General features: G+C 27.4%; 1 protein-coding gene across 1 annotated transcript; it reads left to right on the forward strand.

Annotated features, from left to right (window-relative positions):
* The first annotated feature begins 207 nt into the window (after positions 1 to 207).
* LOC124809177 (uncharacterized) lies at positions 208 to 3,910 on the forward strand. Its single transcript, XM_065793326.1, has 3 exons — positions 208 to 500; positions 2,044 to 2,256; positions 2,401 to 3,910. Exon 3 carries the CDS (start codon positions 2,862 to 2,864, stop codon positions 3,831 to 3,833), a length of 972 nt encoding a protein of 323 aa, XP_065649398.1. The 5' UTR covers positions 208 to 500; positions 2,044 to 2,256; positions 2,401 to 2,861; the 3' UTR covers positions 3,834 to 3,910.
* Positions 3,911 to 27,863: the final 23,953 nt, after the last annotated feature.

Here is a 27,863-nt window from a genome sequence, read left to right on the forward strand (position 1 = left end):
TAATAAAATAGGTGAATATCAAACTATCTCTAAGAACAATTAATCTCCAATTGTACCTTTCAATTGTCTTATATTGTTAGATGTTTATCATTGCATCCTTTGATTTATCTTATTGTAAATTTTTATTTTAGTAAATGCCAACAAAAATTAACGAATTGACTTTGACGCGTCATTTAACTTTAATATTTTTTTAAAAGAAATTTTTTGTTTAAGCAACTTTTTATTTTTGTTGATACATTTTGCACAATATTCATTTGTGGATAAAGGAGTATTATTATACAGGTTTATCCTAAGATATCTGACTAAAGTTGGAGTTGTTCAAATTATTGCGCAAGCTCAAGAGATTGGAAACCAAGTTTACTAAAACAGCGGTAAAAGTAACCAGTACGCTAGTGATTTTTCTATTATGTTTGGAAACTTGACTAGCGTCAAAATGATTTTCGGGATCAATCTTGGCAACATTTCTTTTGCAGAGTTGTGAATATAAAGTCTGATTTGCGGTATAATTTTTGTTGCTTTGTAAAAAGAAAATATCTGTGCCAAGCACGCTGTACTAATTAAGCTATTGCTAATTAATGAAAAGATATCATCTCCATGTGGCGCTTTAGAATATATTGAAGCATTTGTGTACGCAATGCTAATTAAAATGCATGATAAAATACTAATATTAGTAATTTTTTCAATAACTTATATGAATGGAAACTAATTTTAAATTATTATTCTCCACGTGTGCAACGAATTCGAGTAATTTTGTGAAATATATTTAGTATTGAAATCAGATACAGTAATATTAAGTATTGAGTTTAGTACAGCTATACTAACCCTTTGAAGAGTTTTAATTTTTCGTAAATTAGTAAAAATTTGAAAGTATAAAGCAGCGTTCTATTTATGGCATGGTAAAACTTAACTTACGATAAGATCGATTGTTTTATATTTCTTTTAAAGCATTCCCCTAAGGCATTGAAATGACGTAGTTAAACTTTCATTTCCTGTCATAAAAGAAACTTAAGGAAGAAAAAAAGAGTTGCAAGGGAAAACAAATTTAACAAGTGCGGACGCCGCAATGTTAAACATTTAAAAAAGAGGTGCAATCGATAAATAATTTAAACCGATTTAAACCACAAAATTAGGCCAGGATTTAAAAACAATACTTAAATAAAGTTACAGCAAAATTAAAAGCGATTAAAGTAAATAAAAAAAATTGGTGAAAGCAATCATATTTGATAAAATGGAAGCAAATACCTGTTCGACATTTTTTGTTTTGTTAAAAACTGCGTACTTTACGTAGTCTAAGTAGTTTAGTAGTTTACAGTAGCAAAGTTGTAAAGAAAAAAATGTAAGCTAACAATGCAAGTTTATTCGGCATTTTTTATTTTGTTTGTTGTTTTAGCGCAATACCTCAAACAAAAAGCCGGTTTTGTTTAAAATGTTAAAACAATGTATTTAAAATCGTTTAAATAATAAATTTGCCTCATCAAAAGGTAATTAACGGAGTAAAAATTAAGTTTTAAACTAAACAAGTAAAAATTTTACTCATGAAAATGTATATCTAATATACATACATATTTAAACATATATATATATATATATATATATATATATATATATATATATATATATATATATATATATATATATATATATATATATATATACATATATATTAACGAAGAAAAAACAACTTATAATACAAAACAGCCTCAAATATCAATATATATAATATATATATATATATATATATATATATATATATATATATATATATATTGTAATATATATTAATATTATTATTATATATATTATAATATATATTATTATTATTGTTATTATTATTATTATTACTATTATTATTATTATTATTATTATTATATATATGTATATATATATATATATATATATATATATATATATATATATATATATATATATATATATATATATATATATATATATATATATATATATATATATATATATATATATATATATGCTTTGTATCCTTAATATCGTTAAAACTTAAAAATAAAATTTGCAATCTTAAAGGAATCGTTTCTGTTAAAACACTATCCTCCGGAAAGCTTGTCATTTGAATGATGCAGCAAGCTTTGAATGAACTTTTTTCTTCCGGAATTCCAACCACCAGTGCGTTTTTACAATTTGTTCAATATTTTTAAAGGGAATAGAACAAAGCAAAGACGATAACTTGACAAATAGGACGGTTTCTATAAAGTTCACTTGCTCTTGTTTATCATTCAGGTTCAGAAATTTTTTTTTGTAGACTAATTCATGTATTATGTTAAAATATATTTACTTTTATGTCTAGATATTAAGTATATTTATTTTTTTGCAAAAATTATCTGCTAATTAATTTTTTATTGTACAATTTGTTTTTCTTTAAAGAAACCAGGCGCTTATACTCATTCAAATAAGTTAATGAACCAGATCGGTATGTTATTTTGAATAGTAAAGATAGAAGGATTGAAATAGCAACTTTTAGAATAAGTGAAAAGAAAAAAAAAGTATTTCATTACCTCTTTCACGATAGTCTTCAATTTTAAAGAAAATATTATTTTCTTATATCGTTATTATCAATAAGAAGCCTGAAGCAATTTAACGAGTACTGAATAAAACGCTTCCGTGAATTGTATTATTTGTTTGTAGTTATAAATAGAAAACCATTCAAACTTTTAACTAACTTGGTAAAGACGTATACATCAAATTACGTATGAGGAAAGAATAATCAAATGAAGAATTAAATTTCGGAGGAAGAGTAACAATCCAAATATTTTCAAATTTTTTTTTGATGTTTAAAGAGCGCTTTCTTATGAAAAAAATTAACTAGAAAACCAAAGCTAAAAGTTATGGAGGAATCAATTTCAATACCTGGGTTGGTACAACCTTACTCTAACAATAATGAAATTTTGGCAAATGCACTTAAGAGTAAAGAAAATAGAGTTGATGCGAATTTAGTCCCTTATCCTTATTCAATATACGACGATGATTCTTCAACTGATCATTACTTTTTGGTGCCTGGCTCAAAAGTAGATGTTTGTCGTTTTAAACGCGAATTTATACAACTCAATGATTTAAAAAAAACGCAAATTAAAGAATCAATATATGCAAACAACTCTACACATCATCATCATGAAGAACCAATATGCGCTAACAAAACGACAAATCAACTATCCAAAGAAACTATATACACAAATACAAGTAACGTTAGGTATCCTTTAATAAATAAGCAACAATTAGCTCGTAAAAATTTATTGCAAACTAGTGGAGAATATTGTTTATTAGCACAAGACGATAAAAAATATTTTTCACATAAATGCCAAAAATCTAGACTAAATAATAACAATAATAATAAAGAAGATAAAAAGTCATCGGGGAATTTTTATTGCTTGCACTCAGAGACCGATCGATTATCAAAATCCAACACATTTCATAGCCGTCATAAAACGTACGACACCATTCTTCAAACAAACGATAAGAAATTACAAAAACAATTAAAAAAAGAATATCACAAAGATAACTTTATAGACTCTTGTACATGTATAGTGTGCGTGAAAGCGATAAATTATCATTTTGATCCCGATGATACAAACAAAACAATAGAAACTTGTTCATGTAGTGGTAATTTAAAAAGTATTTCCAGAAGGTGGTTTTGTTTGGGAGTTTTATCCGTGTTTTTCCCGTGTTTACTATGTTATATTCCTCTCAAACTTTGTCAAAAAGAACCTATTGACAGTGCTCCAAGAACAAAGTTAAAAAATGCGTACGAAGTTCGCTATGTTAAAGGACCTTATTTCAATGCGACTTCTACTTCCTTATGATTTTAATCCGACTTCTTCTTCCTTAAGATATTATAGCGTTTTCCCTATGGTCTGTTAAATAGATTAACTTAATTATTTTTTGTTTGTTTTTATTTCGACTCGCAAATATTTAATTCCCAGATGTATTTCAGAATGGTGTGAAATATTTAGTTTTTATGTTTCTTTTTTTTTTTTATTTAAGTTTTTGTTTATGATTTTGCTGCCAAAAAAAATTGCTTTTTAATAGTCAATGGAAGTCTCCGTCCCAGCAGGATTTAGAAAACAAACTAAAACTCAGTCGCCTTATCTGCGTTTAACGTTATTTTTTTCGATGCTTGGTTCTGCTATTTACACAATTTGTGTTTGCTTTAAAACTTATTTTTAGCTGGAGAAATAAATTCACGAGTAAATTAAAAAACTAAAAAGGAAATTAGAAGAAAAAAACTTAGTAAATTAAAATGAAATCTCCATAAGTATGTACTTATATATTTTTTTAACATAAAGCTAATAAGGCTTTGCTAAGTTTGAAAGTAAACAAGATCAGTATATCCTTAAAACGAGTTGAGCAAATATTAAGACGGAAACTCAATAAAATTGATGTATTGAACAGAGGAAATCTAAACTGTACAGTGCGATTTCCGTTGCACGGAAATTAAAAGTCTATTGGTTTTTAAGTAAAAATTGTGACCTACGTTTTTAAAACGCAGAAATCGAGTTGTTATGGTAACTACAATACTACTCAACTGCAGCTATGCAATTTTACATTAAAAAAAAAAAATTCAAGTTTATTTAACTGTATTGTTACAAGTATTGTTTTACAAAATGTCTGTATACTCAGCTTGAAAAAGCTTGTTTAATATAATACTATTATCATTTTTTTGTAAAGTTTAAAAAATCGCTGCTCATACTTTGTGTAATATGACGATTTTTATATATACGTTGTACATGTTATATATAATAATTGAAGGGATTTTTTTTAAAATGGGTTGTAATCAAAATTTAAGGCATTAGCTTTTGAGTCAAAAGGTTTTCGTCAGTATAACTAAATATCTGTGCTGAAAATATTAAACATACTAAAGTGCTCCTCCTTTTCTTCTGTTTGACATACCTCTTTGAATAAGGATGTCAAATAGTATTGTCGTGTATCCCGCTTTAATTGTTTCTATAGAAACAAATTACTTAAGAAATTTGAGGATTAAAGATTTTTTCAATTTACAAAAGCGACGCCTGCTAAATACGTTTCATTTAATTTATTTACCTGATAGCATAGTTCGATTATTTGCTGCGCTTAATTATTCTGAGATTATGGCTTCCAATTATTATATCAATGGACCCTTTAACAAATCCTAACGTGGCTTGAAATAACATATAAAAACAACTTTTACATTGTACACAAATACTATTAATTTGTTACGACATTTTAAGTAATATGCAGTGTTATACGGATGTTGTATTATACGGCTTATATAGTTATATATAAAAAAAAAAAGTCTTTTTCTTCCTTCCTTTTATTTTTTTATGACGTCGATTTAAAGCATGTTTTAAAAGCTTTTAAAATTTAGACTAAATATATAAATGAAAATATGCTTATGTAATACAAATCATTACCTCTACTATACTTTTTTATATAATATATGGACGAGATTATTTATCCAACTAAATTATTTCAAGAGCAAAAATTTTATTAGTATCAAATAAGCCTTTTTTATTTTATGGTGGTATCGTAGACAAACGGGATAGTCTAAGACTAAAAGAAGAAACAAAGACCGTGACTTTAGACGCTCTAAGCTTTTTAAAATTAATTTTTAAAATAAACACTTTTTTTTTTTTTTTTTTTGACAAAATATTTATTATTTTATATGCTCTCGTTTTATAAATTGTAGATAGTAACGGCAATGTTTATAAAGTATAAATTGTTTCAAAATGTTGTATTTAATATATATATATATATATATATATATATATATATATATATATATATATATATATATATATATATATATATATATATATATATGTATGTATGTATATATATATACACACATACATACACACAAACTCACACACATATTCTTTTATTCGTTTTTTTAATTGTATATAATATATGATAGTTGTAATTTTCGAGCTATAAAATTCTAATATTACTTTTATATCCTCCTATTTTCTTTTATATTCTAAATCCTCTACTTTGACAAAATGTGAGCAAAAACAAATGTTGCATCATCATTCTTTTATAGATAAATAATAGTGAAATTTATGCATTAAAATTATTATATATGTTTATTTTTTATAACTAATTATCATTATTATTATCTTTGTAAACCTAAATGAAAGTCAAACCTAAGATAATATTAAAATAACATTTATCGAACAATAAACGCGTCAGACAGAATATTAAAGATTCAACCTATAACGGAATCAGTCATAGGTCAAAAGTCAAATAATTGTTAAGGTAATAAATTAGTGGTCTTGGCGACAAAAAAAAATCAGTTTAACTTTTGTGTTAACAAAAAAAGTCGCCAAGTGTCAAGATAAATAAGAAAGAGAACTGAGAATTGACAATTACGTGAAACAGGTTTTGGCGCCAGCACTTCCTATCCTTCTTAGATATTTACAAAGTTCTAAAAGCTATACAAGGAACACCTGATGTCTTTAATAAGAAACTTAAAGTCATCTTTAGACTTATTTTATTTTTTATTTTTATTAGAATGGAGATTTGAGAGAATTTAAATGTATCGACTTTATTTTCAAAGTACTTTAAACAAACTATGGAATTAAATAAATTACAATTATAAAAAAAAATTGAAAAATAATACTATTTTCAAATATTACTTGGAATGTGTTTATTAAACATCATTTAACTTTTTTATTGACAAAAATTAACTATATATAAAAAAATTAATTTAAATAAATAAGTAATTAAAGCAAAGAAATACTTATTCTATATTTCCTAAAATATTATACAATAAAAAAGGTAGACAATCGTTATATGAAAGTTATAAGATAGATTAGTCGAAGCCGAAAAAACAAATTTTTAGCACCTGTGTGAAAAATCCTTTATAGACTCAAAAAAACAATTAAGTAAACTTAATATAAAAATAGAATTTATTTATAGAAAATTGCTTGAGCAATTGCAATCTTATTTGTATTATGATATAATTCAATACAAAGATTTCTTTTTTCGTGATCCATTAACATAAAAAACAATCCGTATATTCTGTAAAAATTGTTAATTACATATACCATCACTTCTTTTAATTCACAAAATTTTTTTATATATACTATAGTAAAATCTTCTAAATTTTAATATATGGAACCTTATCATTTGAAGTAAGTACATTACAAGTTGTTCAGTAGCCATTTTTTAACTTATAAAGTTAAAAGTCGGCAAGTAATTGTTAATAAAGGTTAATTTTTTAACCTTTTTATGTTTCTTTTTTGAAAAAGGCACCCTATGCAAACATCATATATATATATATATATATATATATATATATATATATATATATATATATATATATATATATATATATATATATATATATATATATATATATATATATATATATATATATATATATATATATATATATATATATATATATATATATATATATATATATATATATATATATATAAAAAAAGAATTAATCACACATTACACATTGATTGCACAATTAAAAAAAGATAATAGATAAATGGATGGAAACCATACTGTTTTATATGAATAGCAGATTGCTTCCCGCTGCGCGCAACCTATCAACTTAACCTGTTAAGATGTTCATCAAAGCGAGCATTTTATGCTAAGAATATATAACGTCAAACGCAAGAGGTGCTAACTTGAACTCAATTTTTTTAACTATAAGTTACAAAGTTTAATCTCGGTCTCCAAAAACCGCATCTTATAACTTTTTATTAACTTGTATTGATTTTTTTCTTATCTCAAATTACGTATCTTACGTACGGAAGCGAAAGCCATAGTTTTAACTATAGTTACCAACATATTTAATTCTAACTAACGCCACCGAAAAGTCTCAAATTTAATAAGGGTCATCATATTACTTAATATAAAGCTTAAAACCCTGATGATTTTCAGAAAATATATTTTTTGTTATTCCTTCTTATGTTTTGCATTAGGGTTGGTCAAGTTTTACAGCTTCTTATTTCCAAGACTCAAAAACCGTTAAAAATTAGTCTGATTAAAAAAAATGTTTTTAAAATTATGCAAGTTCATAAGGGTAGAGCGAGGCATATCGGGACAGTGTGGCATAATGCGACAGTTGTGTCTGAAGCCTTATGTCTTAGCTAGAAGTTTTTTTTTGATAAAAAATTTTAAGTTATTTTGCTTCATTATTGTAAAAAAAATTTAATTTTAGAAATACCAAAATGTATTAAATTTAATGCATTTAGTATTTTAATTTAATGCATGGTACTTTAAAGTACCAAAATGCATAAGTAAGGTTACAAAAAACAAAGTTTGCGTATTTCCTTAAGCGATACAACGACAAAAGATTTATCTTGAACAATTGCTGATTTATTTATGAAAAGTTTATTTCTTTCAGACTATTTTTTATGCTCTTTTAGAATCTGGTTTTGAAAAAATATCTAGAATTAAACTTTTTCAATAGTATTAATTTCAATAAAATGACTTTTATTGGACATATCGGGACAACAAGTTATTTATTTTGTCTATATTACTACCATTTCGTGATGGTGTTTACAGTTTGATGATTTTGTTTTTAAACTAAAATTTTTTCTTATGTAGAAAAGCAATATTAGTAATAAATTCAATGAAATTTTTATAACTTAACTTCGATTATTACTAGTGTTTAATGTACACAAAGATGGTAAAAAATTATATAAGAAAGATCAATCATCCAAAATGGGATGAAATGCAGTTTTAGCTGAGAGTAAAAAGGAACTTAGAACTAAAATAGCTGCTGATACATATGACATATTTAAATTTGCTCTACATTGGCGTATTGTTAATAAGCCAGCTCATCAAAAATGTTGCCAAATAATTTCAGGATATTTTTTGTATGATTTATGTAATCCATGATATTTTTTGTTTAATTTTAAATTTAATAGTAGTTGCCAATTTAATAATATATAAGTTCGAGTAGAGCAAAGGTGTTTTATAATAAAACACAAATTTTTTTTTTTAGTTATTTCTTTTTGTGGTGTATGGGTGTATGGGCGTGTATTTTCTATGGGTGTGTTACTTTTTTGAGAGTTTAATGTCTGAACATGTTTAAGCGATAAATAGTCTTCATTTTTTATCATTTTTAAAGCTTTACAACTAACAAATAATTGCTGCTTTTTAACTGTCCTGTTTGCTCCACCCACTTGCAAAATGTAAAAACTTTGCTAGTTTCGTTACTTTGGTTGTCGTAGCTTATTTTTAGAAAATTTTTTTGTTATTTCATTTTCTTATTTTAATGAATTTGAGGAAAAGAACAGTGTTAACTAGGATAAGTTTATCCTCAGCTAGCATTTGTTTCTTTAGTATCCCTATGCCTCGCTCTACTCTTCATTCAAAAATGTTGTTAAAAACGCAACCTATTTTAAGACTCCGAAAGGGATAATTTTTAAAAATTTACTACAATTTTTTCTGTATGTAATTGCATGTACTGGCCTAAGTAATGCATAAAAGGTTATAGGGAAACCTGATTCCTGAAATTAGATTTGAAATACAACCAGATAGTGAAAAATGTAAACATTAAATGAAGCTTGCTATTAAACAAAGAGTGCCGTCTTATGACTTTTTTTCTCTAATTTTTTTCGACAGCTCACAATGGTATAGTTTATTAAACGTTAACAAAAATAATAATGTCTTAACACACACAATTTAAACTCAGTTTAAATTTAAACCTAGTTTAAATTTAGTTAAAACTTTGAATAAAAAAAACTAGTAGTTTTAGAACTACTGCAACTTATTCTTTCAAAATAAAAAATAAAATTTCAGATGCAGCTTCCTTTTTTAACTTGTTCCATTGCCAGCCCCTTTTATTTGGCCTTCCCAATCTGGGAAGGCCAAATAACTATGTACATCAGGAGCATCATTATTATCTTCTAGTATTAGACTAAATTGATAATCATAATTGCTTTGAGATGTAGCAAGATCTTGATTTGCATTTAAAGTTTTTTCCAAGCTTGTTTTTCAACGCGAAAATGCACAAATTTATTTATTTTAGCTATTAATAAGTTTATATGGCTTATAAAGAAAATAGTTACCTTTCATTTAAAAAATTTAAAAGTTTATTGTAAGAAAATTACATTAACGTTACAAGCAGGTTGATTTCATTTTTATTGATTAATTTTATCACTTAACCTGTAAAAAGTAAAAGATAGTTACCGTTAAAATAAAATAGAATTAATTAAAACAAAATAATTAAATAAAATTGTATATAAAACATACTACTATTACCATAGAATACGTTGCTAAAAATACGCTCTTGATCTTTAAAAAATCTTCTAGCTTAAAAAACATATATTTTAAATTCTTCTTCGTGATCAGCATTATTGCATCAGCATCAACAACATTTTCTAATTGTTTTTTATAAATATAAGTGAAGGAATTAATTTATTAACTGCGTTTTATTTTTCATTTTTTTTAAAGACAAGACGCTAATATAAAAATAATGTAATACAAATTTTATACTTATATTCGTGCATTATAAATATAAAATATAAAAAAAACAAAATCTGATAACTTTTGCTCTATTTTGTATATACTAAAGAAAGAAACATGTTCTTTACTTCACAATAGTTATGTTATTTATATACAATCATTTGATATTATTGTTTATTTGAGGTAAAAGATTCAATAAAAATTTTCAGAAAAACGAAAAATAAAAAATTTATTTTTACTGTTTAAATTTATTTTATTTTAATTAGCACTGTTAAAATTACATTTAGTACTATGTGCAAACAGTACCTGATTAACCATGGCAAAGTCTGTAGGCATCAATATTTTAGGAGTACATTATTACTGTGTAAAAAAAATTTTAAAGAAACAAAAGAAAGGAAAAAAATTAAAAAATGTTTGATTATTTTACTGAAGTCCAATTCTTGTCCTAGTTTATTTTCAAAGGGACATCAAACCAAGAGAATTAAGCCCAGGGCCGGTTCAATTATTTTTTTTGGTGTATGCGAGATTAAGATTTGGCGCCCCCATCATAAAATGTGCATTTTTTGAAAATTCTAAAAAAATGTTTTGAGGGTTTAATATTTTTATAAGTTTTTTTAAAAATTAGAAAAGTATTGTTAATGTGATTGTTTCTTAAAATTTTAAAGTTGGTTATATAAATGTGATTGGTTCTTAAAATTTTAAATAAACAATTGAATATATTAGTAAAGTTGGTTATATAAATCAATCAATAACTTTTCACAACAGTAACTAAACAAAAATCAAGATATAATGGTATGTTTATTATTATCTTTTCAAATAATGTGTTTTGGTAAATTGCGCATGTTTATAAGAACCCCTAAAATAAAATAACAACATAATTATGTTTTTAATTGTATTTTAGGGGTGTTACTATTGCTGCTTTAAAACAACACTGTCTTATATTACAAACAACCGTTTGATTGACATCATTCGTAACGTATATGTAGCATTGAGAACTATGCTTACCCTCCCGGTATTAGTGACCAACGGAGAAAGCAGTTTTTCTAAATAAAAGATTTTTAAAAATTACCTTCGACTGACCCTTATGACCGTCTATAAAGATGGCCACATTAGCAACTGAACACCAGATGTTGGTACAATTGAAACCGAATAATTTTGCAAGACTTTGTTAAACTTAAGGCAAGAAAAGTTTGTTAATTGATAATAATATTTATCTCTCCCAATGAGTTTCACTTAGAGATTTTACATTCAAACTCTTTACATGATTTAATAATATAATCAATTTATGGGTAGATGTAAAAAAAAGTTTTAAGCCTCTTGAATATTGCTAAAAAAGTTAACAGCTACAGTGCAGAAAAGTGCTGCATTATTGGCAACAAGGTTTAGTAAATGGCTTCCGCAAGAAACTAAAAAGCTTGTGGATTAAGGTCAAGGATCAATTTTTGTACGCCTACATTCTTTCATTTTATGTTTGTTCCATTATCATAACATTGGACACACATTTTTTGTAAGGATATTCCTTTTTATAAAAGCTTACCTAACAAGCGAGCTGTCAACTCTTGCCCAAATTCATCTGAGACCTGAAAAATTGTAAGAAAACCTTACCTTTACTTCTTCTCCTGAAACTGCATAGACAAAGCGAACTATAAGTGTCATTTGTTCTTTACGACTTAGTCAGGAGTGCAGTCCAAAACTATAGGATTATACAAAGCTTTCTTTTCAATTCACACAAGATAAACTTAATAACTTTACAGGAAAAAAGACAACTAAATTCATTTTTATTTTTTTTGCTTAAATAATATACATAAGTTTTCCGACGTAGATGCTCAGAAAGAACAGCGTCATATTTTGAAAAGTGTTTAATAATAAAAGTTTCCATTGTTTTCTTTGAAAACTTGTTCCACAAAAAGCCTATCCTTGAGTACCAAGGAGTGGTACAGTGTAAAAAAGCCTACCCTTGAGTACCAAGGAGTGGTACAGTGTAAAAAAGCCTATCCTTGAGTACCAAGGAGTGGTACCGTGTAAAAAGAGGAGTTAAAACTTAAGTTTTTGTTTTAAAAGAAGACTGTGTATTATATTTGTATACAATTTATTTTTTCGAGAAAAGGCTAAAACTTAAATGAAAATGGTGAACTTGACATACTTGTACTGTTACTTAATTGTAAGTTAAAGCGCTCTTTTATAGAAAAAGCTTCAACTGCTTCATCAGGAATGACTTTTAAATCTTGAGACAGTGAATTTTCTCCAGTCGTCTTCTGCTCCTAGAGTAGAAGTTGTTTTTGTTTCTGTTTGTAATGATTTATAAAAATGTTTAAAAGTACACCTAACACCCAACAACAAGAAAAATATATTATATGAAATATATTATAATATTTTTCAAAAATTAACTAGCTATTATTCCTCGGTCTATTTTTTCATTAAAGTGCTGAGCTAAAATGCACCAAGTTAATAGCCTAGGATATAAACTTTTGCACGCCTAATATGTAAACAACTCAGTTCTTGTACACATTACGGACGCCATAAATTATATTTAATTTTATATTTTTTATAAATCAAAGTTATGATTTAAAAAAGAAAGCAAGAATAAAAATATTTTGGCTATGCCAAAGCATAGGGTGCCAGCGCAGCGCCCAGCCACACTGGCACCCTATGCAACTGCATAGTTTGTATGGCCCTTGCGCCGACTCTGATTAAGCCTGTCTGGTTTCAACATTGACCTTATTTTGCTATTTATTCGTTTAAGCTTTGAAAAAGAAGTTTCCTTTTCGGACACACTTCATGGAATCGAAAAATATATTGGCAAGACTATTCATACATTTAAAAAAACGTCACCGGTGAAATTCAAAACTTCACATATCATCAGTGAAATTCAAAACACCTATATCATCAATGATGTTAACTTTCTCAGAATTTTTTCTGAAAGTTCTGCAAAAATTTTCAAAAACAGCTGCTTTTATTTTAATCTCAAGTTCACTTTCTAGATTCAAGTAATGTTTTTAAACAAGTTAAACTGATTTTTCCACTCAATTTTAATCTCAGGACGAAATAGGAAATTAATATCATTTACACGTTTCTTGTATGTTTTAACTTAGTAATTTTACTTCATTACCTAAAAAAATACAAAAAAAAAAAGTTAGTTCCTGAATTGCTTCTAAATTGAAAAAGTAGTTTCCGTTTTACAATTATCAAAAAAAAATTCTTGCGTGCTTTTCATAACACATTTTCCTTCTATAAACTGCTGTCATACATCTTCTTTTGGCGCAATTGACCCGGTGGGCACAGGACGTAAAAAAGACGTCTTTTAAACGTCTATTGAACGTTTTGGACGTCTTTTGAACGTTCAAAAGACGTCTTATTTAGGTCCTGTGCCCACTGGGGATATACATATTACGTCATTCTTTATTTTAATTGCTGCAGTTTCATAGTAATCAAATTCATCCCGTTAACTATGACGTAATCGGCTAAATATATTATAGACTCACAAACATCTTTTTAGGTTCAGATTTCCAGTTTTGTACAATTTGATTACTTCGTTAATCTGTTCCAGCAAATCACACTACATTAGACATATAATGATGTTTTCCAGATTGTTCAATCTCTCAACCACGTTTATAGCTTCACAAAAAGTCTTGTCTTTAGTTTGTATTTTAGTTACAATGTTTGTTTTAACAGCGTTATGAAAAGCAAACCATTGGGTATTGCAAGTGCTTTTACAGCATATTGGATTTTGTTTAATTCCAAAAAAAAGCTAATTGATGAGTGAACTTCAAAAGAAATCTGTAAAGCTTTTGAAAGATAAAGAACTACGTTGCACCCAAACAGCAGCTGACCGCCGAATTGCCAGCAAAGTTTAAATACCACGCACTCCAAAGCACATAATCCGCCAATGACTTTCTTTTTTTAGTACTTTTTTAAACACCTTTTTGCAAGGTAGACATATTTGAATTGCTGTCATTGGAAACAGCAATTTTGTTTACATTTATAAGAATAAAAGTCATCTGATCAACAAGAGTAAAACCAGCAGTTGAATTCACAATTATATCAAAGTATTTGGCATCTTTTATCTCCTAATAATTTTTTTGTTAAACTATGTTGCTAATAATTTAGATAATTTCGTCGCCGACAGATATGACGTGGTACCTCGGCCTAGGTTCCTATATCGCTCACATTTTTCCAATTTTTGAAGCCGGTGTTGAATTGAGAAGCATCTAATAAGAATAATTTGCACACAAAGTATTAAACATGGTGAAAATGTTAGCCAAAGTCTGATAAATTTCTATATATATCTATCAACATGCGAGAATATTTTTAAACTACTAACGTATTTTGATAATGCTTGGCAGTTTTTCTCAAACTAGCGACTTACATGTATAGAGTTAGTTCTTTTGTATGTAACAAAAGTTACAAAAGCATTCATTTACTTTCCAAAGTATCGAAATCTTGGAAGAATCTTTCATTTGATGTCTATTTCTTTCTTCCAGAGCCGATGAAATCAGATTTACTTCTCAACCATCAGTAGGCAATTCACAAGTAGTAGCGAATAACAAAATTTTTTTTAAAAATTAAAAGTTCTAATTGATTTTTATAGCTTTCTTTTTCGAAAAATTTAAACTCATGTTAAAAATTTAAAATCATGTTAAAAATTTAAAATCATGTTAAAAATTTAAACTCATGCTAAAAAGACATAATGTATAACATAATCATTGGTACAAAAAAATTCATCTGTCACAAAAAAATAAAAACGTCATTTATAATTATTTTTAAAAAGATGGAACCTTACATTGCTTACAGAAATTAATGCAGGGCCGACGACGTCAGGAGAGGAAGGGGGGGAAGGCGGAGGAGATTTTTAACATGAGTTTAAATTTTTTTTCTTTTTTTTTTCTTGAGAAAATTCTAGTTATAGAGAACTTTTTTTAGATATAGACGATTGTGCCCCTCCACTTCGAAATTCGTGTCGTCGGCCATGTAATGGCATATGAGACTACAAATAAAAAAGAAAAAAAACATTAAAGATATGTTAATTTTTATGCAACTCACAATCATTTTTAAAAGATATAATATTACATTATAACTACTTGCGCTATGTCAATACATCGGTAGAATACAGAATTAAAAAAAAAAAAGCTCAAAAAAGCTATAAAAATTATAGAATTTATGCACATAAAAGACATATAATGATAAAGTAACCAATGTTACAAAGTGCTGTTCCACTAAAGATTACAAATAAAAAGAATGATAATATAAAGCAAAAGCAACAACAACAAGATATTTATTTTCCTCAAAATTTACCATCATATAATTAAAATAATATATTAATAATGATAATAATAGTAATAACAATAATAACAATAATAATAATAATAATAATAATAATAATAAATTAAAATAATAAGAAACAAAAAAAAACCATGGTCAACAACATGTATATCTCATTTATAATAACTTTGTGTCATTTATAATAATTCAATAATTTTTATTTTATAAAATCTTTTTGAAAAAATCACATTATTATTGGAATCAATGCTGCTAAAGATTACAAAACAAAAAAAGGTTATATATAAATTTTAAAATTTTTTGTCAATTGTATTGAAAAGATATAATATAGAACATTATTATTGATACCAGATGTTGATTATACTAAAGATGAAAATTTATATTTATACTGAAACAATGTAATATATGAGGGGCTCAGTGGAAAAGGTACCAAAGCCACAATTACTTATTTTTTTTTTTTTTGCTGTTAAATAATATATACAGTTTCGAAGATTATAAATAAAAATAAATATTGGCGGGGCAAGAAAAAGACTAATTTAGCCTTATCACCGAGCCCTATTCTCACGTATTTACAAAAACCGTAGTATTTAAATATCTATAGTTAAAAAATTATTTATAAAAAAAAATTAAAATATAAAAGTAAAATAGATAACAATTCTTTGTCTTTTAAAGAAAAATTTAAAGAATAAAAATTTAAGGAAAAAGTAAGATCATGTGAATAAGAACAAATAAATAAGATATTATCATTTGCTTAAAACCTAAAAATTTAAAGTAAGATTTAAAAATAAAAAGTAAATAAATTAATATACACCATAGAAATAACATAAATAAATTAGTATACTTCATAGAAATAACGTAAATAAATTAGTAAACGCCATATAGGTAATACCATAATTAAGGTAATGAAAAAAAAATATTGATACACTCAGTAACATAATTTTTGTATTAATTATTTTTTTGTATTTGAGTTTTTATTTAAAAAAACATTTAAAATCAGATGTATTAAAATCCATAAGTAAGAAAGCCTGTTTTGATTCATTTGTAAACTGCTCTATACTAGTTTTATGTGTAATAAATCTTGGGAAACATTTTCCACAAGTAAGGTCCACGATAAAGAACTGAATATGAAATTAGTTTTGAATTATATTTTGGGATAACAAAGTTGTTATTTAAAAATTTTGTTGGATATTTATGAACTATTTTGTCAAAATAGGATTGAGATATTTTAGGAGATAATCTTATATTTGTTTTATACATGAACATTAAAACTTGGTGTAAGTTGATTTTATATATATTTAATGCTCCAAGTATACGCAGAGGAGGCTCACAAATAACAGTTTTATTAGCTCCAAAAATTATTCTGCACGCGTGTTTTTGTTTACAGTACAATTTTTTTAGTTTTGTATGGTTTGTACTTGCCCATGCAATATTGCAATAAATTAAATAACAATGAATAAAAGAGAAATATAAACTTTTTAAAGAACTACTGTTTAAAAATGGTTTAGCCCTATATATCATTTCTAAATTTTTTGATATTTTATTTTCAATACTTTTTAGATGTAAACTCCAACGTAAATGTTCATTTAAGATTACGCCAAGAAAGTTTACTGAGTTTTGTCTTTTAATGTTAGTGTTATTGATTATTAGATTAGGCGATTTGATGGGAATATTTTTTGATTTATTCACTTTGTGGAACAAAATAAATTTGGTTTTATCCACATTTAGAGAAAGTTTATTACTTTTAAACCACTCATTAACTTTCAATAATTGTTCGTTTGTTGTTTCAAATAGTGTATCACTGTGGGAATAAGAAAGATTGGAGTCATCTGCAAAAAGAATACAATTTAATAGGTCAGTTGCTAAATTTAAATTATTAGTATACACTAGAAACAACAGTGGTCCTAAAATAGAGCCCTGGGGAACCCCACAAGTTACGGCAGTCGGAAATTTTTGTTTTTGTTAATAAACTATAAATTGTTTTCTATCGGTCAAATAACTTTTGAACCAAAGTGAATTGTTATTTTTTACACCATAGTGTTCAAGTTTTTTTTATTAGTATATTATGATTAACGGTATCGAAAGCTTTTGACAGATCAATGAAAACTCCTAAGTAGTTACTACTGAATGCACTTAATATTTGATTTACTAGTTCAATCACTGCATGCTCCGTTTAATTTTTTTTTTTGAAACCAAATTGTTTAGAATACAGCATGTCGTTTTCTGATAAATGATTAAAAAGCCTATTGTACATTATTCTCTCAAGTAATTTTAAAAAACAATGTTAAATAGATATAGGCCTATAATTAGAGATATTTGAGTCATCTCCGGACTTAAATATCAGCGTGATTCGTGCAATTTTTAGCTTTTTAGGGACGATACCTGTTTTAAATGAAAGATTAAATATGTGAAATAACGAAGGTTCTATTATATTATATACTGATTTTACAACATTGACGTTAATTTTATCAAATCCAGCACATTTGTTAGTTTTAAGGTAAAAAAAGGCGGTTTGCAATTCAATTAGTTTTAAATTAGGTTCATCCATAACTTTATCGTAATTTTTTAAATAAGATTCAAATGGTGTTGAATTCATAGGAATTTTTAATGCCAAATTCGGACCAGCATTAGTAAAGAAGCTGTTTAGTTTTTCAGCAATAATTGAGTTATCATAAATTGTGTTTTTATCAACTGTTATTTTTTTTGGCAGAATGTTTCTCGCATAATTATTTTTTCCTATTATTTTTTTAATTACACTGTTTTTTAGTGTTTCCGGTGGCTTTGCATAATAAAGCTTTTTTGAGTTCCTTTTTGTTTTTTCAAATATATTTTTATAACTTTTATATGTCATTTCGTTTTTATACGTTTTTTTTTTCAAGTACTTATCATATAACTTTTGTTTTCTTTTTGAAGATTTTAGTAACCCGTTAGACATCCATGGAGTCAAAACAGTTTTGGTTTTTACAATAATTTTTTTTCCAGGAAATGCTTGAATATATTACTTGCAGAATTGATTTAAAAATAGATCATATGCGTTGTTAACGTCATGTGACTGCAATACCAAATTCCAAGCAACTTTGTCTTTTGAAAGATTTTGAAATTTTTTTACCGAATTTTTATTGATCTGTCGCCTAAATATAATGGATTGAGAAGGAATACTGTTAAATAATATATTGTTAGTAACTAGGAATGTTGGGAAATGATCCGATAAGTTAGTTTTGATATGCCTGTGTAAAGAAGGTTATTAAGATGGTTATTAGTTATTATATTATCAAGAAGTGTAGAAGAGTTGTTAGTCACTCTCGTTGGCTTGTTTATTGACGGAATAAAATTATTTTGAAGAAGAGTATTTATAAAATGGTTAACATTATTATTGGAAGCATGGTTTATTAGGTATATGTTAAAATCCCCAACTAAGTAGGCATGACTTCTGGTTTTATTTATATTTATTAAGAATGATTTAAGATGAGTTTTAAATTTGTTTAAGCTAGTAGATAGAGGTCTATATGTGGCATTTATAATTATTTTTTTTGTGGTTTTATTTATTAATTCAATGCATAATGACTCAATCTTTTTCATTTACACAGAGATTGTGACGTAAATTATAACTAATTGAGTTGTGAACAAAAATAGTATTAGTAGTATTAGTATTAGTTTCATTTATTTCGCCGTTAAAAATATATACAACGTACAAATATAACAAAAGGAAATGGCTGGAGCAAGAAGAAGGCATCAGTTAGCCTTATCACCGAGCCCCATTACAACTGTATTTTACAAGTCCGTAACATATTAAAAAATCTTTACAAAACGTCAAGTATAAGAAGTTACGAAAAAAAAGAGTACTAAAAAATTAAAAGGAAACTTAGTTAAGAAAGATATAAAGTGTATAAATATATATGTGTATATACAAATACACACATACATATATATACATATTGCCTCGTATTGTCGTTTTTATTTATTTATTTTTTTTTTTTTCTACATACACCCCCACTAACACCAAAACCACGTGGTTGGTGAACTGATGAGTAATTAATTAGTTCAAATTGGGCATTTGTTTCACCACGCTTACACCAAGTTTCCGCTAGACAAATAATTCTAAAATCTTGTTTTAATTCATCCAACAAAAACCTAAGATTTTCAAAATTTTTATTTAAACTTCGAATATTAATGCTAAAATTGAAAAACTAGTTTTATATTTTTGAAGATATTGAGAAGATTCAATAACTGTATAGTATTGGCTTTCAAATGCTTTTTGATTAAAGTTGTTAGAGTCATCGACGTCACTGAGTACGACATTTTCATCTAGAAATAAACGCAAAATAGTTAATAAAATAGTTAATAAAATAGTTAATAAAATAGTTAGCAATAGTTAAAAGAAAAGTAATAAACCCTAACCCTTACTGACACAGATTCGGGATTTCTTTCGTTTTCTTAGACACCCACTCGCGTACAATCAGCTTATCGTATGATATGTATGCAAATTTTCCCAGCTGCCGCTCAATTTTCAATTTTTCTCTAAGATCTTTTTTTATTAAGTTCTTTTCGAAGCAAAAGTCTTCGTTTATGTAGATATTTTCACCTTTTAATTTAGAAGAACTTTTTAAAATTTCTACCTTATCTCTGTAGTCAAACAGCTTAATAATAATTGTGCGTGGTGTTTTTGCATCTCGACGTCCACTACGATGCGCTCGTTCAATTCTCACATTTTCCACCCCTAGAGACTCCTCAAAAAGTTTAATCATTTTTATTTCACTTTCAGACCATGTTTTATTTTCATTTTCTTTGATGCCATCAGTCATAACGTTATTTCTTCGTGACCGATCCTCAATTTCCTTAAGTTTTTATTTAAAGTCAACAAACTCATCGTTTTTATGTGCTTCGATTTTACAAAATCTTATTTTTTCAATAGACTCAATATTATTTTTGAACATCATTTTCAGTAAACTGGAAAAGGTTTTAAGGATCTTTTGAAAAAAAACAGAAAAAGGTATGATTTTTATAAGGATAGAATTTATTACAAAGATAGGTGAAAAAAATTAGGACACGATACTACTCTCTTTTGCACTAAGCAAAAAGTTATGCAACTTTGACTCTTCAAATTTTTGAAACTATTGCTAATAGAGTTGGTTCGAATAAAAAGATGTTGTGTCTATGGCTTGTTAATGATTCTTCTACATTCCATATCATGGAAAAGGTTCAAAATATCGTGAGTTGTGTATAAAAATCACAAAATACAGCGTATGAACGTTGTATTTCTTATCTGGCAAGGTACAAAAAAAAAAAACTTTTTTTTTCGGAAAATTGTAACCGGTGATAAAATGTGAGGTTAATATAAAAATCCAATCGACAAGAATCAGTGGTTGTGTTCGTTTTAACTCATCGAAAATTTACTTACATATTAAAAATAAATATATGGGGAAAGCGAGGGCCTGCGCAGACAGCCTACGCGTCTATGCAGTTCTTTACCCAGAGGACAGTTTTTATAAAGAATTCAGTTTAATTGATTTTTTATTAAGTTATGTTGATATCACAAATGGTTTAAGACAAATATTGTTTAATCCACGAAAAAAAACTAGATGTTTATATAATTCTTTTTTCAAAATAAACAATATTATGCCCTACCTATTAGAAACGCAATAGGTATTGCGTTTCTAATAGGTTTATCCCAGTGGGCACGGTACGTTTTCAAAACGTTTTTTGGACGTTTTTATTAGGTTTAAACCTAATAAAAACGTCCGAAAAACGTTTAAAAAACGTACTGTGCCCACTGGGATGTCATTTTGCTGATTTGACATCAGCAAAATGACAAAAGCCGTATTATACATACATACATACATACATACATACATACATACATACATACATACATACATACATACATACATACATACATACATACATACATACATACAGTGTTGGCACAAAGACATAACCACAGTTGAAAAACAAGAGAATTTTATTCATTTTTGGCACAATATAAAAAAAAACAGCATCACATTGAAATAAAAATGACTCCCCAGTAAACACAGATTGGTTTAGAATTGGTCAATATTTAATCGAAAACGGTCAAAAAATAGATAAAACGTTTAGCGACCTATTATTGACTAAAAATTGACGCTTGATTTGAAACGTATATTTCAAACTTTTTTATATTTATGTTTACCAAACGTCGATCTAATGTATTGAATGTCGACTTAAATTAGTCAATATTGTAAACCTTTAATCGACCTTAATTAAACGTAAACATTTATAGATTTAAAATCTACGCTTTAAATCTTTTAATTTATACGTTTATTAAACGTCAATTAAACGTTTACAATATTGACTAATATAAACTATTATTCTAAACGTTTGATCGACGTTTAATAAACGTTTATTATATTATAATATAACAATATAGCCATTGGTCAGAAGACTCACATAACAGCTCAAGTCACGCGGTTTAAATAGTCATAATTAAAAAAAAATAAAAAAAATTATTAAAAAATTACTTTTTATTGGCTAAATAATTAATTTAAATGCGTTTACAAGATTCACTTCCTTACAACAACTGAAAGCAAAACGACTGATTAATAAATAATAAACAAGTGTCGGAAGCTAAAAAGTTAAAAATCTCTTATCGCGACAATCTACCTTCCTAAATGCCAACAACCAAATGGATGTTTTAGAAATTATTGATTGCAACCTTGACACAGTTCAAAAATACGAGTTGCTGGTCTCTCGTTATAAAAGTCCTGCTGCAAGAACTTTTTTCGTAAGTTTTATAAACAGTTTAAATTCATTTTGTAAGCGCTAGTATGATAGTGTAGCAGTAGGTATTCATCTTTGCATTAATCAAGAGGTTTAATAAATAATTTATTTTACATTTTTATTTTAGATGCATTTTAGCTTAATTTAGTTACATTTGCTATAGAAAATTGGTAGAACAGAGCTGGTAAAAGCCACTGCATATAATATGGCGCGACTTTCGAAATTTTCCATGTTTATTTTTGTCAAAAATAAACATGGATGGTACAGGAAAATTTGGAAACATCCATTCAGAAAATCCTCTATATGTAAAGTTGTTCTGAGTAATTCCAATTTTATTTTATGAGTGTCCATTTAAATTATTTTAATTAAAATAGCTTTTTGCGGATACAAATGAGGTTACGAAATCAGACGATCAGGATAAGAATGTAGAAGATGATGTTGCACAAACAGGTGCATGATAAACAAGTGGTTTATCGTTTTGTTGAAACGTCGTTTTGACGTTTAGTAGACGTTTGTGTGTTTACTGGGTCTAGATTAAAAAGCGCCACTAATAAAACATAAGAAATTCTGACTGAAAGACTAGTATTTGGGATTTTAGCTTTTGGATGATGTCAACAGGGATTGCTAGCCATGCAGCTTGCAAATCTTGCCACAAATCATCCAGTTTGCTGAGTTTGGTTTTCTGTACCTTTCTGAAGAGCTCCTCCCACAAATTTTCAATGGGGTTCAGGTCAGGACTTTGTGGAGGGCATTCAATAGGATTGGTACTAGCACGTTTGAGATATTCCATTACTTTCTTAGCTTTGTGGCAAGGAGCATTGTCCTATTGAAAGAAAAATAGTTTGTTTTTACCAAATAGTTTATTTGCTGATGGTTTCATTTGTGTTTTTAATATTTCCAAGTATTTATTCTGGTTTACCGTGCCGGTACAACAATATCAATGACAACTGATCCTGACATGCAATCCCATACCACAAGAGAACCTCCTCCATGCTTTACTGGGGGGAGCTACACACAGAGGATTATATCGTTCACCAACTCTTCTCCGCACATAAGCTCTTTTAGCTCCACAGAACACAGTAAAGGTACTTTCATCACTCCATAATACTTTATTCCATTGTGCGACAGTCCAGGTTTTGTGCATCTTTGCGAATGCTCTTATTTTCGCGATGTTATCAGGTCGCAATAAGGGCTTCTTCGCAGCAACTCTCCCATTCAAACCAGCTTGCTGCAGGCGTTTTTTAACTGTCCTTGTTGCCAGATGAACTTCATGGTTTTCCCCCATATAGCTTGCAAGATCTGAAGCCGTGGCGAAACGATTGGACAAACTCGCCCGAATCAAAAGCCGATCCTGCTTTGCGGTAGTTTTACGAGGTCGTCCAACACGCTCTAAGTCTGCCACTGTACCAGTGTCTTTCTCTTTTCTGGCTGTTTTGGTAACAGTTGACAGTCCAATTTTCATTTGCTCAGCAATATCTCTGTAAGAAATGCCTTGTTTAATCATAACAATGATCTTCAGTCGTTGCTCAGTTGATAGCTTCTGATACACGGCATACAAAATGTTCTGCAAAATTATGATACAAAAATAATAAAATGTTTGTTTAATGAAAGAAAACATGATTTTAATTATTATTTAACAACAACAAATGTTTAGAAACATAATAAAACTTAAAAAGTTCCAAAAAAATTGTCAATTATAGCTAATTAAGAATAATTAATCCTAATTAGCACTGCTAATTATAATTATAATTAAATCTAATTAATTTATTCTCAATATTAGCTCGACGTTTCGGTATGATATGTAGTCGAGTGATAATACATTAATTTCAAGTAAATATCTACTAAAACAATGCTAGAAAAATCTTAAACTTACCAACAATTTCTGAACAAATCAACACAGAATTGTGATCGACCGAAACCGAAATTTGAGCCGAAACCGAAAGTACCGAAATTTCGGTTCAGTGAAGCCGTAACCGAAACCAAAAACAAAATTTTGGCCGAAACCGAAACCGAAATTTCGGCCGAAATTTGTAAAAGAATGTTTAAAATCCTTAACCTTTTATGATCACCGAATTAAAGCAAAAAAAGCTATTTTATATATATCTAAGCAATCACCATAAAACATAGTTTAAATTTATAATATGTCAAGTCAATTCAATAATTAAAGGTAATAATTGAAGTATTTTCTCTGTGGAATACATTTTTTTTCCTGTTTTCTGGCAAAAGTTTGTTTCTTTCATTTGAAAGAATGTCTAGTTAAAAACAACCTTTTTACTTCGGTAGATGTTGGTGGAGGTCTAAAGAATCTCTTTGCTACTTTTGCAAAACCAAACTTTGCTTTTAATGTTGTTTTCTAATATAAATCTATGAAACTTCAGACCTTCTTCGGAGTTTGAATCAATTTTTGAGATATTGTCAACCCAACCAGGCATTGCAAATTGCAACATTTCAGCCCCCTGCCGTTTTGTTCTGGTGTCAAATAAGGGTATTGTTCTTTTTTTAATTGTAATAGACTCAACTTGATCTGAAGTTGGTATATATTCAGGACTGCCGGTAGTTATGAGTATTGCTTTTTCAGTTAGGAGATTTTTTAGAGTAAACAACTTCTTAAATGTGATGATTTGAGATTAGTAACTTAAAACTATTATGTAACGTGATTTCCGGGCATGTTTTATATTAAAATATATAATATATTAAAATATATAATATATTAAAATATATAATATATTAAAATATATAATATATTAAAATATATAATATATTAAAATATATAATATATTAAAATATATAATATATTAAAATATATAATATATATATATATATATATATATATATATATATATATATATATATATATATATATATATGTATATATATATATATATATATATGCATATATATATGCATATATATATGCATATATATGCATATATATATATGCATATATATGCATATATATGCATATATATATATGTGTGTGTGTATATATATTTATATATACATATATATATATATATATATATATATATATATATATATATATATATATATATATATATATATATATATATATATATATATATATATATAGATAGATAGATAGATAGATAGATATATATAGATATATATAGATAGATAGATATACCGTGCTTTCAAAATAAATATTTAGCTTGTTTTTTTTTAAACATAAAAGTCAATGATATAATGACTTCATTTTTTTTGCTCAACAGGTAAACAGTGTCTCTACAACTTACATGTGACTAACAAATTCACTTTATTACTTTTTTTATTTTTTATCAAAGGAATGCAAAAACATAGCGGAAAACGTTGTGACAAAAATAAACGCTTGAACCTAATTGACCTCCGTTCTATTTTTTTATTTTAAATTTAATTTTAAGAAACAAAACAGGACTAATAATCGAACTTTAAAGTACCCCAGATGTTACTGAAAATGAAGAAGAGTGTTGGCCTTCGAGGATGACTTTAATAAAGCTGTTAGATAGAACTGATTTGATATTATCAAAAATATCTGGGGATATATAATCAAATATGAAGCATATGGAGAATGTCAAACACCAAGCTTATAAAGAAAACCAACATGCCATACTTTATCTAAAGCTTTAGATATGTCAAGTGCAATCCCAGCAAACATTTGGTTTAAAAAAGACGTCTTTTAAGTGTTGAAAAAATGTGTATTACGTTTAAAAGACTTATTAATAACGTCTTTTTCATACCAGATGCTTGCTTGGATAGCTCTTGCCCCGCTGCCTCCATCTAACGCCCGGTAGAATCTTTCAGACACAACAGTTAGCAAGTCAGCCGTAGAACAAGTAGATTAAAAACCATTTTAATTGTTAGACAGTAAGTTATTTGACTAAAGTTAGAAAGTTAGAAAATTGATCAAAGACTCAGAAACCTTGCTAATAATAGAGTGAAGACTAATCAAACGATAGTTGGAGGGTTCCAAATGTTCTTCAGAGTTTTTAAAAATTGGAAACACAGATCACATTTTTTAGCAGGCAGGAAAACAATTATATATATATATTTATATATATAATTGAGCACTTATTTGTGGAATCTTGTTTGTACCATAGAATACCATTTGTATGCCGTAGAATGGTTTAATTGAAAAATCACTTAAGTAATAGAAGCCGGAGTGATTTGTATGTGTAACAATAGGATAACCTGTTTAAATGGATGAATCAAACTCTTGAATCATATGGACATATGATTCAAGAGTTGAATTAAAAGAACAATTTTTTGCAAATAATTCTGCATTATCTTTGGGAAAAGTAACAAGATCAATCCCATGAGTTAGAGATAAAATGTTAGACTTACCTCTGTTAATGATGTTGTTGAAAATTTTAAGTTTTTAAAGCTTGACCTTTGAGATAAGATACGAGTTTTGAACTGGGAATAATGGAGTTTAGCATCAGATAGCACCTCTTTACATTGATTTCTTGCAATAATAAATAGAAGTTTGTTCTCAAGAGAGTTGTTCTTTCAAAAAAAAAAAAAAAAAGATTACATTAGATATAGCAGCAGCACAAGAAGACAAAATCAAGGAGTAGAATGAGGCTTGACTTGAAGCTGACAAAAAAAAATCTTTCATACTGCCTGTATCCAGGAGTTTGCGTAGGAGGCGCATATATCAGCGGAAAGAGAAATGACATCAGCTTAAGGACTTTTACAAAAAAAATTACGAGAATCCGAGTCAGCTTTAGGGTTGTAGTAAGTAGTGCTATGATAGAGTGAGTCCGACGATGAAGTACAAGATTAAAGATTTATAGAGATCATGGTTGGAAACACCTAAATAAGAACAAGAAGAAACTAAATACAAGCTAGGGTAAGAGACAAGACCCAAATCAAGGAGTGAAGGTAAGTAATTAGGGTTGTTTGGAAAACAAGTCACAAAGTTAACTTCCTCCTTAAGATTCAACTGCTATGGAAAGTTACTTCAATATGCTATACTTATGAAAGTTATAACAAAACAGTTAGGTGGTGGTGATGGTTTTTTATGTTTAATCATATTGATTACTTTGAACATGGTTTAAGTTAAAAGAACTTGAATCATTTATAGATAGAGCACAGTATCCTAAGAAATGAGCTATGCCTGTTGTCTCAGTCCTACAAATTAACCCAAAGACCTAATTTAGGGCCCTATTTGTGGTCTCTAAAATGTGGAACAAAAGAATTTTGAGTCAAAGTTTGTTTCTCCTAGAGTTTATTTCTGCCTAAAAAAGCAAACTTTAAAATATAGCAGGGTATGGGGTAGGTAGTATTGTTTTACATGATACGTGACTTGACCTAGTGTAGTTTCAAAAAATTGCTTACTGTAAGCAGTACTTTAAAACATTGAACAAGATATTTTGGAAATACTTTAGAAAACAAAT

Source organism: Hydra vulgaris, chromosome 03 (assembly GCF_038396675.1).
Source record: "Hydra vulgaris chromosome 03, alternate assembly HydraT2T_AEP".
Classification (NCBI taxonomy): Eukaryota; Metazoa; Cnidaria; class Hydrozoa; order Anthoathecata; family Hydridae; genus Hydra; species Hydra vulgaris.